Source organism: Chanos chanos, chromosome 9, assembly GCF_902362185.1.
Source record: "Chanos chanos chromosome 9, fChaCha1.1, whole genome shotgun sequence".
NCBI classification, from domain to species: domain Eukaryota; kingdom Metazoa; phylum Chordata; class Actinopteri; order Gonorynchiformes; family Chanidae; genus Chanos; species Chanos chanos.
Window position 1 is genome coordinate 43,486,958 of NC_044503.1, and position 16,155 is coordinate 43,503,112.

Below are 16,155 nucleotides of genomic sequence, written 5' to 3' on the forward strand. Positions count from 1 at the left end.
TACATTAAAACACATATATTATTACATGAGTAAATCAATGTTTTAATGTAACTGTTTTATTTACTTACTGAAGAGAAACATACTGACATTAACAAACTGAACATTTCTGTCAAACTTATTAACTGGTCACTCTAATACTTGTATGAAATACAGACAATTAAATAAAGTTTCCTTTGCGTTCATGCAGTTCTTTTTAGTGGAATCATCTCAACAAACTTCAAGGTCCATGAGACTATGTCTGCATCACATCGTAGCAGCTCCTGACAAAATTTCAAGGCAGCTTCAGACAGGACAGTGACACCTGGTGGTTTGCAGAAATTATAGCAGCCATGAACTGGAGACTGTGGAGGAAGCATGCACCCAACACCTCAATGATTTCAGTTTCAATACAATATGGAGGCTACACTAAAACCCTAAGAAGGCTATGTGTGTTCAGTCTGATCTTCTAGTAATCACTGGTCACAAGTGCTTCAAGAAATGTACATGTTGCTATCTGTCTTAATTTCGTACAATAAAATAATCTTTGAAGGTGTTGCCCTTAAACAGTATGAAGACAGTTTAAGCTACAACTGATACTTGAGATGACTATTTATAATTACACTTACCCCTTGTGACTATTCCTGTGACTGGTATATAACCATGAGTCATTCTATAAATTGGGTTAGGGTTAGGGTTAGGGTTAGGGGGTACATTCCACATCCACTGATGATACAAAAAGTATAATATTTTACCTATTAATGGAAGGCATGTTATCACACAAACATTATGTGCATCCTATTCTTCATTTAGCATGAAATTTGTCATGATGTACAAAACCAATAGTCAACAACAACTATTTTTATTTATTTCAAAAGTCCAAATCCAAAGAAAAATTATATTTATTGGGGGCTAACAGGTCGAAATGTTCCCACACTCGCGATCGCCTCTTTCCACTCGTTATATTCTGTGTCTCAGTATCTCTTGGCTCACTATGAAATACACGACCGGTTCTTTCACGCCTCCTTATAGCTTATGATGTACGGATAGCGGAAAACTTCAAATCGGTCAAACCCTTTCCAGGGGGTGTTCCAGAAAGCGGGTTTAGTGAACACTCTGAGTTTGTTAACCCTGAGATGCGGGAAACTGGGTTTTCTGTTCCTGAAAGAGAGTGTTGGAGGAAAAATGTTTCTTGGTCTAAGAAAAAACACTGTAGCTATTTTCGTGTGAGTTAATCAACATAATCATTTTGTATTAAGGATTCATAACTATATAGTCATTTATGTCAAAGTAAATGTGTGAAGTTATTTTATAAACATGTGATCTGAAAATGGAGGAATAAAAAGATAATTTGCGTTTGTCTCTGTCCAGAAAGTGCTGATGGTTGGACATTCAAGGTTACATGGTGCTGCTCTTAAGTGGTTGCAATAAAGTTATACTGCATGAGATTCCTCAAGACTTCAATTGCTTTTCCGAAGCTTAGAATTCATTGCAGATGTAGCATCAGAAGAGAAGCAAATAGTGTGGCAATGAGACTCCACACCTGGTCCTGACCTGGCAGTCACCCCCACAAGAGGTAACTCAAACTCTGGCTCAGTTACCATGGTAACTGACTCTGTGAACGTAACCCTGAGGTTATCCCTGTCTCCTCCCTCCTGCTGAACCAGAAGCAGCTGTCAAACATGGCGTGTCCCTTTCCTCGCTGACCTGATCGACGCTGAAGCCGAATTAATTTGCATAGCCTTACGTCGGGAAAGGATTTTGATTCCAAGTTTCACGTTTATTTAAATAAACGTGAAACTTGACTTTGAAACCCTGATTAGATGTACTATCATTCCCTGATGACTGCCTGATCGAGCGTTACTCTTTTCTTCACAGTCTATCATTTATCTGAACAACATTCTCTGGCCTTACATCTCTAATATTAGACACCGCGGGCTCACTCTGAGATCAGAGCAAATTCTTTGCGTTGCTCTTCATTTTTTTTTGCCAACTGTCTTACAGTAACAAAGATTACACATCACAATATACTACAACTAATATCTCTCATTCTTTGCACTGTCAAGATCTTATGTGATGCAGTGCACTTGATCACAAATGTTGAAGCCAGTGGCCCAGCTCTGTGCATGATTCACAAATGTATCATTAGTGTACCCTGAGCAACCGATTTGCAAATGGTAAGTAAAGCTTTGCACAAATACCATTCCCCACAACGTTCTGGTGTGGCCCACTGCAGGACTAGAGCCCGGGTTGAGATGACAGTAGGCATACTCAAAGCCCGGCTCCAGCGTCTGCGTAAAGTCAGAGTAACCCCAGAGACAGCGTGTGACATTATTTTGCCATGTGTTGTTCTCCATAATAATATTGCCACAATTAGAGGAGAGCAGCTCCCTGCCACACAAATGAACGACCCTGAGGAAGACAGTCCCATCCACCCTGCAGATGTCCTGGATGGAGGAGCCGTCAGAGACATAATTTGCCAAAATCATTTCACAGATTAAGATACCACCACCCCCAGCAGTCAAATAAAGAAAAATCAGTCACATTTTATTTGGTCTTCTTTATTTCCTACAAATACAAATGCAACAATTACTATATTTAGACTCTACCAACAATTAACAATTCCCCTGTGACCATGCACCCACAGTGGCGCCGGAACGAGTTTCAAAGTGGGGGGGCAAGAAAACAGGATAAACCCAGACCTGTATGTAGGGGGTCTGGGGGCATCCTCCCCGGGGGAAGATTTTCTTAATTCTGGCAGCTGAATGCACCATTCTCCTGCAGTTTGAGACAGAGAGAGAGAGAGAGAAAGCCTAAAGGCAGTGGCGTTACCAGGATATCATAGCATGTGCTAGGCTATATTGCCATTTCGCAACTTCTGATTCGATCTAATCAAAACTGTCAAAACACAGACACTGGAGCTGAAGAGCTGGAGCCTTACAAAAGCTCTTGCAAACCAAATTATTATTCTGGAAAAGTAAAGAACAAATGGCATTACAGATCCTTGGAGTAACGTTTGATTCTTAAGTTTTCCGGAATGATAATTTGGTTTGCGAGAGCTTCCAATTTTTTCAGTGGGTTCAGACATTCTACTGAATGCTAATTCAGAGATCGATAGGTTTGGGGTTTTTTTTAGACTAAGGAGACTGCATCATATGTTGTTGAAGTAGCCTGTGTCTGTGTCAGTGTGAACTTACTCAGAGTTGACTGAACCGACTCAGATCAGCTTTTCTGGAACCGAAAACTCAGAGTTTCCCATCTCAGCGTTCATCAACTCAGGGTTCAGGATTAGACTCAGAATTTGTTAAACCTGCTTTCTGGAATACATGATGGTGGGTTTGTTTGTTTTGACTTCAGTTTTGAGTTGTTTGCATTTACTCATAGAGATGCTCTTTCTCACGTGATCATCTAAACCACCACCATCACATTCACTACAGTAATCTCAGGTCCTGATTCGTGGGTTTGGGTGACACACACACCTGTAATGAAAATAAAGGCCCTCAGAATCTGAAACACAATCTGTGTTTTATTAGAAGACTCTGCCTTCGGTCAGTTCATGTCTTACGACAACAGAATTGTAAATTTAAACATGTAGCAGATGTGGATTTAATCTCTCCGTCTCTCTTTATCTGTGGAGTCTCTAAAGTCACTGTCTCGTTTTACCAGTCAGTGAATATAGAACAGGACAATTTAGTTACAGCTCTTACTAAAAACACTGAACTGGGGAACTCAAGACCATAAGGAAAAATACCCATACATGGATCTGAATTAACACACAACTGGGTACTGTTCTTGTTTTTTTTTTTTAAATAATCAGCATCAGTAAAAAGCTATTTCATCTCTGTGTCATGCCTCATCTTGACTTGACTGAAACATGAAAAGACTTTTTAAAGGACAGAGTGTCTTCATATGCTTCACATTGTTTCCAGACTATAAGGACAGAGGTTACATGACACAGACAACACGAAACATAAAGAAACTCAGATATCACAATCTGCAGACAGAATCAAATGCACATTCACTGACTTCTCAAAAGATAAGAACCTAACAGATAAAAAATTGTGAAATTTCTAAGCTAAACACAATGTGAATGAACTTCAATACAACAGCACCCCTCAGTGGACAAAACTCATCAAACAATCAGATTTTCTGCTATGATTTCCACTGCACGAATCTTCCAGATATCAAGAAATATCTGCCCACAGATGACGCTGAAATATAACTCAGGTCAGTCATGTGGTATAAGAGATGCTGATTCAATGTTTTAGACTTAAGATTTTTTGACAATCTACAAAGATTTAGAGAAAAAGAGGACAACTGATGGGCTGACAACTGACGGCTCTACTCTGAGCTCCTCCCGGGTGTCTGAGCTCCTCATCCCATTCACCTGAAGATGAGTCAGTGTATTCTCACTGTACCATTTAATAAAACACATGATATTTCATTATAACACCCATATGAGTCTAATGTGAGTATAAACATTTATAAATGTGTGACAGTCTCACCATCAGACATGCAGATGTTTACAAATGACATGTACACATCACACAGTGTTAACTTATCTGTGACTGCATCAGGACCATTAACCAACAGTAATGAGGAACAGTGAGAGGGAAACTGACCCTGGTCAACACACCCAACAGAGGGAAGACAGGCGGTTACATCTACAGGGTTTCAGCTACAGTCAGTCAGTGTCACACAGATAGACAGAAAAGCTGATGTAGTCTTCATTATTACTTAACAATTAATTCATTTATAGTTACATTTCTCATGAATTACTCCCCCCCCCCCCATTAAGTTTTAATTTAAGTTAAATGACCATAACAGTTTAGGGAGAAGGAAACTACTCTTTATGAAGCACTGAATAAATATTAATGTTTCAGTCCCCTTTGACTTTGACCTGTGCCTGAGACTGGGTCATAAAACCAAACAGAGCTGGAACTGGGTCAGAGTTTTTATGACTCAACCTGTGTGTTGATTTCAGTCAGTGATTGTAAATGATTAAACTGTTTAAGAGGAAATGTGAAGGGGAAAAACACACAGGGTGCTGAAAGACAAGCCCAGAGGCATTTTATTTGATCAAAACACTGAAATTCCTTGGTTCTTAGAAGTGTTGAATGTGGTGGTATTATTGTTTTAATTTTAAGTTTCTTAATTATGTTAAATATAATGTTTCTTTTTAACTTTTCTTTCAGAGAAGACATGGATTTGGTTAGTATATGTAGCTGTGTACACAGTGTTTCTGATATCTGTCTGTTTGAACAGATACAGACACATAAATATGAACAAAAAACTAAAGTTTAACATCAGAGTGGAGAACACAGAAAAACAGTTTCCTGTTACAGCTGACATGAATGTTTATCGTTCTAAAGAATACATTTTCCTGAGTGGGTTCCTGGTTCAAAGGTCCTGTTTATTTTAGTCATTTCAGTTTCCACATAGTGTGTCTATCACACCACAGAGTGGATAACAGTTCTGAATTGGTTACACCAGACTGGATGTGTTTCATACTGTAATTTGTATTTTTTTGAGCATTACACTATGGAGGCGGTTTAATAAATGTCTCCTACTGAGTGAAGATTCTCTGGGCTGGTTGACATCTACCTAAGGGAATAGAGATTGCCTGGAAGTCTTAAGTAAAAAGAACAAAAAAAGCAAAGCAAAGATAATTTGCATCCTGTTTAAAAATGTAAATAATGTATTCCTTTTTTCATAAGGATAAAAAAATAATTGTTTGGACTAATTAAATGAATTAATCCTGATCACCATATTTGAAATATGAAATATTTCAACAACTGTAGTACAGCCAGCTGTAGTGTTGCTTAGGTAATTGCAATCTTTTGCTGTGACATCACAAACACAAATCAGCAGTTATGTATAAACGTGAGGGATTTCAGAATTGTTTGGAAGTAAATAAATAAAATAAATAAAGTAAATAAATAAAGGGGCATTTGAAATAAATACGCTGGTATTGTTGTACCAGACAGATAAATTCTGTAAATAAATTCTGGTCACTGTCAATATTAAACTTCATACTAATATCACTTGGTTATAACTGGAACCTTATTTTTTATCTGCTGGTGTCCATTTGGGGGTGTACCTGCTTAGAGGGAGGAGGCACTCCTTGGAATCTAAAAGCGGGGTAATGTTTAGTGGACTTGCAACATGGTCCAATTTCCATTCACAGCGTGAACCAATCACTGAGGTGAACTGGTATTCATCGCAATTGATGAGTCATCAGCTCTGGTGTCTGTTACATGCGACGCCTGAGTTTTTGCATTGTTTCTGAACACAGTGGCTTGGGCCATGATCAAAGGGACAGGGACAGAGACAGAGAAGGGGAGTGATCAGAGAAAGAAGTCAAGGAAAGGTGAGAAGAGAGGGGTAGGGGAGAGTGTATGCAATTTCAAATATACAAACAAGTACAACAACTTTTATGAGCCCATGTGTTGCAATGTTTAAAGGCTCTCCTCCAATTGCCACCCGACAATATATGTTTATAATTGTATGAAACATTAATTACAAACTCATGTTTAATTATGTAGCAATTATTTTTTGGTAAATTAAGAATGGTTTCCCCCTATGGCTTAAAAACCCTCAGGACAGTCTAGCCTTGAGGAATTTGTGATCCCATGTAAGCAAAGCACCTGCTTACACCAGTACCTCATTCCTGAGAATGATCGTCTAAGGCACCTGGAATAAAGTGTAGTTTTGTGAGGTTCTTTTGGTTTAATAACTAAGTTGTGACTTTATTTTTTCATCATTTGCTGTTATAATCTTCTTCTCTTTTTTTGGGGACGGGGCGGGGGGGGGGGGGGGGGGGGGGGGGGTCGTTTTAATTATAAGACTCGTTGGGCCCTGTTTTGGACACTTATCCCTGGGTTAAAACCTGGGTTCAGACAATAATCTTCCATCACACAGCGTCATAACCAGCATCTATCCTGTTCTCTTCTGTTAGGTTCTGACTTTTATTCTGTGACTACGAGGCCATTCTCACATGTATGAATCTTATTTTGATAGTTTTGTGGCTTCGCGTATAGGGAATATAAGATAAAATCACATTTTTATATAAATGAGCAATAATAGAAAGACACTGAACATCCAATGATAGATAAAAGAAAACTGGAGGCAATTGTTGACAAAAACTCTCTCTCTCAGTATAACATAGCCAAACACAGGAAGAGATTCACTCACTCTCTCAGTATAACATAGTCAAACACAGGAAGAGATTCACTCACTCTCTCACTTTAACACAGTCAAACACAGGAAGAGATTCACTCACTCTCTCACTTTAACACAGTCAAACACAGGAAGGGATTCACTCACTCTCTCAGTTTAACACAGTCAAACACAGGAAGAGATTCACTCACTGTCTCAGTTTAACACAGTCAAACACAGGAAGAGATTCACTCACTGTCTCAGTTTAACACAGTCAAACACAGGAAGAGATTCACTCACTGTCTCAGTTTAACACAGTCAAACACAGGAAGAGATTCACTCACTGTCTCAGTTTAACACAGTCAAACACAGGAAGAGATTCACTCACTGTCTCAGTTTAACACAGTCAAACACAGGAAGAGATTCACTCACTCTCTCACTTTAACACAGTCAAACACAGGAAGGGATTCACTCACTCTCTCAGTTTTACACAGTCAAACACAGGAAGAGATTCACTCACTGTCTCAGTTTAACACAGTCAAACACAGGAAGAGATTCACTCACTCTCTCAGTTTAACACAGTCAAACACAGGAAGAGATTCACTCACTGTCTCAGTTTAACACAGTCAAACACAGGAAGAGATTCTCTCACTCTCTCAGTTTAACACAGTCAAACACAGGAAGAGATTCACTCACTCTCTCAGTTTAACACAGTCAAACACAGGAAGAGATTCTCTCACTCTCTCATTTTAACACAGTCAAACACAGGAAGAGATTCACTCACTGTCTCAGTTTAACACAGTCAAACACAGGAAGAGATTCACTCACTCTCTCAGTTTAACACAGTCAAACACAGGAAGAGATTCTCTCACTCTCTCAGTTTAACACAGTTAAACATAGGAAGAGATTCACTCCCTTTCTCACTTTAAGTGGGATTTTGGTCATCTTTATAAATATGATTTTGTGATTCTGGATAACACACACACACACACATACACATACACATATGCATGTATGCACGCATGCACGCACACACACACACACACACACCCTACAACAATCACAGTAATCATAATCAATTTCATGTGCTTCCTGTGTTATCAGAAAATGTTCAGATTGATATTAAGTTTTTAGTTAAGTTTAGTTTCTGTGATTGCACACAAACACTGTGAACAGTGAGCAGTGAATTTGTCCTCTGCAACACACCAGTAGTGAACACACAGACCAGATGCAGGAGCAGTGGGCGGCCTTCCTTGGTGAGCTTTGGGGTTAAGTGCCTTGCTCAAGCTTGACATGATGGGTTTGTGTGAATTCTCTCCTAGCATCTTTAATGTACTAAACTTTGCCTCCTTTGAGGTGTTCTCCATGAAGCACTCCTTCACTACCTTATCTTTCCTCATAATAGTGGGCCCTATAGTCGATTTCTATAATAAATACAGTGGATAAAATCCTTATAATGGGGGATTTTAATATCCACATCGATGACAACTCTGATTGTCTTAATAAAGCATTTACATTTATTTTAGACACTTTTGGCTTCAGCCAATACGTCTGCGAACCCACTCATTCCAATGGCAACACCTTAGATCTTATTCTAGCCCGCGGCCTAACCGTCTCTCATGTGGTTGCATCTTCCTATTCCACCGCCTTATCTGACCATTTTCTCATTACCTTCCAGGTCACACTCCCCTCTCCTCCTGTAGTCTCTATCGTGGTTCATAGCTGTCGCCACATTAATGCTTCCACCACTGCCGCGCTCGCTAACCTGCTTCCCGCTGCCCTCACCTCTTTCAGTGATCAACTGCGTCTTTGAACAATCTGACTGTAATGCCTCCCTTTGGCAAAGTGGAAGATATTTGGATGTTTGGAAGATAAGGACTTTTGTTAAATCATTCGCGTTCCTGCACTATGCATAGTGCAGGTGTGATTTACTCCCTTGCCTAAGCAGTGTGCAGAGAGGTCTGGGTAGAGAGTTTGTCTGTATCTTTATAAAGGCTCTGCAGGTCCTTTGGCTGCTAAGCATTACAGCTGGTTTGACTGGTTTGCTCAGATGACCGCATTGAGCGGAGTTGGCAGCTGTACATGGGCCCCCTCATAAGGTGAATCGCATATATGGCTATTGTGCTCTGTTGTTTTCCCACCATTTCATCAAAACATACATTCATTGTATCTGTTGATGCAACAGTTCCATTGTTACCTTCCTGAGAAAATTGACTTGGGCTGTCATGGCAACTAATTCAGTTTGAAATTCTGTGTGAATTCATTAAGCATTAAATATTTCAGTATTTCTACTAAAATTTCATTACATTTTCCAATATTTGCTTTCACTTCATGCACATATTCAGATTGCTCTGTCTGAAAACAGAACGAATGCTGATGAGTTTTTGGTGTATGAAGGAACAAAATATAACTACATTGGAAACACAACTATACTAGTAACACAAAAACTGTTGGATTAAGGAGAAAGAAGATTTTTAGAGAAGAGTTTCTATCCTATTCTGCTGGACAGAAATAGGAATTATTTTGTGTAGTGGAATGGCCGATTCTGATTCAGCACTACCTGAGGAAGATATGAATACAGTGGCATGATTGTGTGCCTCTAGAGCCAGCAAAATGTTGAATCTTACCTGACGAATGAATATTGTTAACATGCTGACGAAGATTCTGTAGTTGCCCCCCGAATCAGGCCCTTTTTGCTGTGAGGCAACAGCACTACTCACTCTGCTGCCATGCCACCCTTGGTACAAATTACTGTTGAAAAATACTTATTCACATTTCCCTAGAGAACTGCAGTAACGCTTAACTCATCAAGAATCGGTAACGCAGCATCATTTGAATGTAAGATTATTCCCACCAACCGAGGGATGCTTATAGCCCTATATATATATATATATGTATATATATCTTTACTGTAAATAGTTTCTATGTCCAATACAAAACAAAATATTTTGATTTATATAACATTTTTTTTTCAGTTTCTGATTGTTCAGTGTCCCCTAGTTAAAGGGGTGCTGGTGGTGGTGGGGTTCAGACAGTTCATAAAACTTAGTTTTCTTAAAAACTAAGCACCGTCCTTATGCACAACAAAGACTGATCATAGCACCATCCTCATGCACAACAAAGACTGACCATAGCACCGTCCTTATGCACAACAAAGACTGACCATAGCACCGTCCTTATGCACAACAAAGACTGACCATAGCACCATCCTCATACACAGTAAAGACTGACCATAGCACCATCCTCATGCACAACAAAGACTGATCATAGCAGCATCCAGACCATTTGGCCATAGACAGATAAGAGTAAATTACCACTATGGACAGATCAGGGGGGTATTTCAAGAAGCGGGTTTAACAAACTCTGAGTTTAATTCTGAACTCTGAGTTGATGAACCCTGAGATGGGAAACTCTGAGCTTTCGGTTCCAGAAAAGCTGATCTGAGCTAGCTCGATCGACTCTGAGTATGTTAACTCCGAGTTAAGCGCGTGCCTGACAATTCTAAAAAGCCATCATCAATGGAGCTCCGATACTACGATTCACCATGGCAACCGGCGAAAACAAAAGTCGTTTTACTTCACCCCGCTGCAGTTAGAAATTCTCATACGTATTTATGGTGAGTATGAGCAAAATTTGGGGCGGCACGGTGACGCAGCGGGTAGCACTGTCGCCTCACAACAAAAAGGTGTTTGGTTCGGTTCCCACCTGCATCGGCAAAGGTGAGACAGTTGGCGTGGGAGAGAATTGCTGAAGTCTCTTCATTTAGCATGTAAGCACACTTTCTTTTAATATTACAGGTGGAAGTGGTGGAATGTAATTGAATAAAATTCTGTTTTCTTTTAGGAGTAATCCTACGGCCACAAAGCGCACTTGGTAGCCGCTGAAAATGAAATATAAAAACATAGTTCAAACAGGTAATACACATTTTGCTTAGGCCTATAGGCTCATGATTGTACCTCATTTTGGTTTTAATCATATTTGACATATTAAACCAAGTAAATGTCATTCAGTGGCTATTTCAACTTGGAGTAGCTTTAACCCCCAACAGAATGCTGTTTTAAGACACACAAATGTCCTCTCACCTAATATCCTGCTTAGCAGATTAACATTTGGACTGTAAATACTCCCAGAGATTTTGCCAATTATAGTAGTTTAAAGTATACTGAAACAGAATGCTCTTCATCACTGGATGATAATGAAGACACGTTGTCTGCTGCCACAGAGAGGGATTCAGAAAGGCCTACTGTGGTTTACATTAATATTATGTATGGTAGCTACTGATATTTCTCTCCCTATTAAAATGTTTTTACATTCTTGTGCGGAATTTTGAGTTTAAAATGCACATTGAAGGGATGACATGTTCTTATCCTTTTTAACAGAGCATGACTGGGCATTACCAGGAGGAGAGTCCATCAACCTCCACAGCACAGACTGACACAGTGAGATGTTCAATAAATGCCAGGTTAATTCTGCATGTAGATCTGTAGAATTTAATGTCATCCTTATGTTTTCTCAGTTATGAATTAAAGAGGAAAATGGCTAAAACTGACTGAGAAATGATGCACTCGCAGTGGCAGATTAAATGGCCTATCTTGAAATTCAATTACTGGAACAGCAGTTAGAGGTGGGTGCGTGGTCACAGGTGAATTGTTAATTGTTGGAACAATCTAAATATAGTAATTGTTGCATTTGTAGGAAACAAAGAAGACCAAATAAAATGTGACTGATTTTTCTTTATTTGACTGCGGGGGGTGGTGGTATCTTAATCTGTGAAATGTTTTTGGCAAATTCTCTCGGATGGCTCCTCCATCCAGGACATCTGCAGGGTGGATGGGACTGTCTTCCTCAGGGTGGTTCATTTGTGTGGCAGGGTGCTGCTCTCCTCTAATTGTGGCAATATTATTATGGAGAACAACACATGGCAAAATAATGTCACATGCCGTCTCTGGGGTTACCCTGAGTTTACGCAGACGCTGGAGCCAGGCTTTGAGCATGCCTGTTGTCATCTCAACCTGGGCTCTAGTCCTGCAGTGGGCCACACTGGAATGTTGTTGGGGGCCCAGCTCAGGGTCAGGGTAAGGGCTCAACAGAGAGGGATGGCATGGGTGCTCTCTGTCACCAAGCAGGTGGCCATCAAACTCTCCTGTAATTATATAGTGGATACATTTTAAGGGTGTTAAAAGAAGGAGACAAGGAATGGTATTTGTGCAAAGGTTTACTTACCATGTGCAAATCTGTTGCTCAGGGTACACTAATGATACATTCGTATATCACGCACAGAGCTGGGCCACTGGCTTCGACATTTGTGATCAAATGCGCTGCATCACATATGATCTTGACAGTGCAGAGAATGAGAAATATTAGTTGCAGTATATTTTGATGTATAGTCTTTGTTATTGTAAGACAATAGTCAGTGTACCTGCACATTAATGCTGTGGAAAGACTTCCTATTCACATAGTCAACTTCATTAACTGAAGGAGCAGTGATAGGGATCTGTGTACCATCGATGCAGCCCATGACACTGGGAAACGCTGCAACATAAAAACTAACGACTGATCCCAGTCTGAGGTCGCAGCAGAATGTCATGAACACGATATAATTTAAAATATCGTTACCTTTAACTGAATGATTCTACATCAGTCACCTGCAATCCTGTGTAATTCCTCTTTGATGGTCCTTAGAGGTCTGACACTAGGAAAATGTGCAGTAGCCGTTTAAGTACAAGGGACACTTTCTTATGGCTCTACAAACAGTTGCTTTCCCGATATACTCGGCGTCGCCAGTGTGATAAAGGAAACTCCCGTCCGCAAAAAAACAAAAAAACAAAAAAAGAAGAGCAAAGAACTTGCTCCGATCTGAGAGCAAGAAGTCCACGGCGTGTAATATTAGGGATGTAGGCCGCAGTTGTTCGGATAAATGATAGATTGTGATGAAAAACGGCAAAGCTCGATTATGTAGTCATCAGAGAATGATAATACATCTAATCGGGGTCTCAAAAACCTCTCCCGACATAAGGCTATGCGACGAAACGTCGGGTTAGCGACGAAACGAGATGCCATGTTTGACAGATGCTTCAGGTTCAGTCAAGTTCAAGTTCAAGTTCAAGTTTATTTAGAGCCCAATATCACTGTTTATAGTCTCAAAGGGCTTTACAGGCCACAACAGTCAAATCAAAATATGAGCCAGAGTTTGAGTTACCTCGCTTTCTGAAACGGAAAACCCTGAGTTTCCCTCATCTCAGGGTTAACAAACTCAGAGTTTCCACTAAACCCGCTTCTTGAAATACCCGACCAGGACGACAGCTCTCTAAGGACCAGCTGAAGATCAGCTAGGAGGGTAGCAGCCTGTGATGAACCAAACTCAGACAATGCCACCATTTCAGTCCATATATCTACTCTTACGTGTTGACCTTATACAATAAAAGAAAAAAGTAAACTGTGTGTCATTACAAAACAACTTAGTGTATTAACTAAGAACAAACCCTGTAACCATAACTGGGTTACACGATTTTGTAATGAGTGGATAACAAATTAAACACATTTTTTGGAAATTGTAAATTAATACTCATAACAAATTCATAACACAGAAGGAACCATATCTGGTATCTCAAGAAAGTGCACAATGACAGCGGCACGATGAGGCACTTGTTATAGGATGATTTCTCAGTTAGAGATGAAATTTTACTTAAACTGAGTCCTTATTAACACTATCCAAACTTCAAGGAGTATCTCCTCCCTCTGGGCACAAACACTCTTAAAGGCAACTCCCCTGTTTCCAGATCAGATAAAGACCCAGCACCTTTCTGTCTGTCAGTCAGTCAGAAAGTATGTTCAAGAAATCCATGGTATTTCAACATTTTTTTTTTCTTTTGAAACATTTTAAATATTTTCTTGTATGTAATGTGTTTAAACTGTGAGGTACAGCTGTATGCACAGGCCCATTTAAAAAAAAATCATTGAAATACTTGTTGGCAAGCAGACTGAATGTCACACTGTTGTTCAGTTAATATATTATACATGATCTTAAAACATTGTTTTTAACTTTTCACATATTAAAACCATATGCTGCTGATTTGATAAATATATGGAGTTCTGTACATAGGGTTTCTATCGTCAGTCAGTTATAATCAAGTACAGACACATCCCCAAACAGGGAGGTCAAGTTTAACATCACATATTAAAACAGAGAAAAACACAATTTCCTGTTGCAGTTCTAAGGAATGTGTCTTCTGTCAGAGCACACACACTAATGCTTTACTCCCTGGTTTAAAGGTCACATATATTTTAGCCGTTTTAGTTTCCGTGTTCCCTCTGTCTGCCCTTCACCAATGACACCTGGCTCCATTAACTTCTGATCTAACCGATCAGGAAACATTGCTCAGGATATAGATGAGGTGAAGAATTCTCAGCTGCGTTTTCACAGAATATGTTAGGGTGTGTGGAATGGGTAGAACGTGTTGTGTTAGGGTTTCAGGATTTGGAGTAATTTTGACATAACATGCCCATAACATGCCCAGTACTTTCTAAATAAGTATTTTGAGATTTAGGCACATTCTGACCTAACTCCTAATATGAATTGGTAACTATGGGTATTGAGTCAGGTTTAATGTCTTAATTTACATGTATGTACAAAGGTTTTAATGGTATGTGTTCTAGTCAATAAAAGGGACAAATTTTAAAAGAATTATAAACTTCCAGTCGTTACGTGCGACGCACTGTGCGTTTTATTTGTGTGTGTCTTGTTTTGTCTGTGTCTTGTTTTTTTCCCCTCTCCTTTCTCCACTCTCCTAGGTGTCCAGCTGCGGTGCGAAGCAGCTGCCAATCGTCATCTGGACTAGTGTTGCGCCCCACCTTCTCGTCCCAAACGACCAACTAGGGGCGGAGTGTCCCTTTCACCTCTGCCAACCCGACACGGGCCACCTAAATTTAAAGTAGCTGTATCTGTTCTGTTTCAGATTTTGATCTCATTGTTTGACTCTGTGCTTTCGTGTTTTTGCTATTCATCAAATTTGTTGTTCTGTGTTTGACTTTGTATTTTTGTTACTGTCTTCGTTTGTGGATCGTGGGGAGAAGGACAGGTAAGGTAGGGGATCCCCGCTGTAATGTTTCACTGTGTATAGGGATAGGTTAGAGGCGGGTGCCACTATTCATTAGATCGCTACTGTAGTCAGGTTTCCTTTGGCTCTGCCACCTTTTTGTTTTGTAGTTTAGCGTGTTTTTTTTTCATGTAGGTATTTAGAGTGGTTTTTGTTTTGCTTGTTTCTTTCCTTTGGCACCGTCTGTCGTCCTCTCACCATTCCTGTGTGTATTTGTACTGTAAATAGTTTTGTATATATATTTGTGAATGTTATTGTTATTGTTTGCCCCCCCCCCACCCTATAAATACAATTAAAACATTGTGCACTTTTCTGTACATTGATTCCCCGTGTCCATGTTTTCCCTCACCATCACACCGACCCAAACCAACACAAATGGTGGGATCCCTTTATGCTATGTCCCCTCTACATAGCCCTAGACATCATATCACACCTGGGATGTAATATAAATTGGGGGCTCGTCCGGGATAGTTTTCCTGGTTTCTCTTTTTTTCCCAACCCATGTTTGGATTTTTGTTTTTCGGATCTGCGCATTATGTGCATTTGTGCATTGTGGACGGTGTTGTGGTTTGAGCAATGGCTCAATTTAGTGTGGAGGAGTTCCTCAGGAACCCCACAGTGGACCGGCTGGATTTGTGCCGCAAGGATGACCTCCTATTGTTGGCCGATCATTTTGGCATTGAGGTTAGAAGGCAGGTTTTGAAAAAAGTTCTTAAGCTGGTATTTGAAGGTTTAGTGGAGCAGGGTGTGTTCGCGCTGGGTGCATCTGCGCAAGCTGTGGGAGATGTTCCCGCAGCTGAGCGGTCCGAGGCTCGGGAGGTAGCACAGACTGAGGCTGATGTGGAGGCTGAGTCCACTGTAACCAAGAGTGGAGGCTCCCTGTCTGGTGGTTGTGATCCTCGGCTGAGAGTGCATTTGGTTGAAG

General features: G+C 40.1%; 1 protein-coding gene across 1 annotated transcript in view; it reads right to left on the bottom strand.

Annotated features, from left to right (window-relative positions):
* The window catches only part of LOC115821844 (carcinoembryonic antigen-related cell adhesion molecule 5-like), a 52,704-nt gene extending 39,192 nt beyond the window's left edge, over positions 1 to 13,512 (bottom strand). Inside the window, exon 1 of the mRNA XM_030785631.1 lies at positions 13,422 to 13,512. Coding sequence (XP_030641491.1) covers positions 13,422 to 13,512 — 91 coding nt within the window. The remainder of the gene's footprint in view (positions 1 to 13,421) is intronic.
* Between the last annotated feature and the right edge of the window lie 2,643 nt (positions 13,513 to 16,155).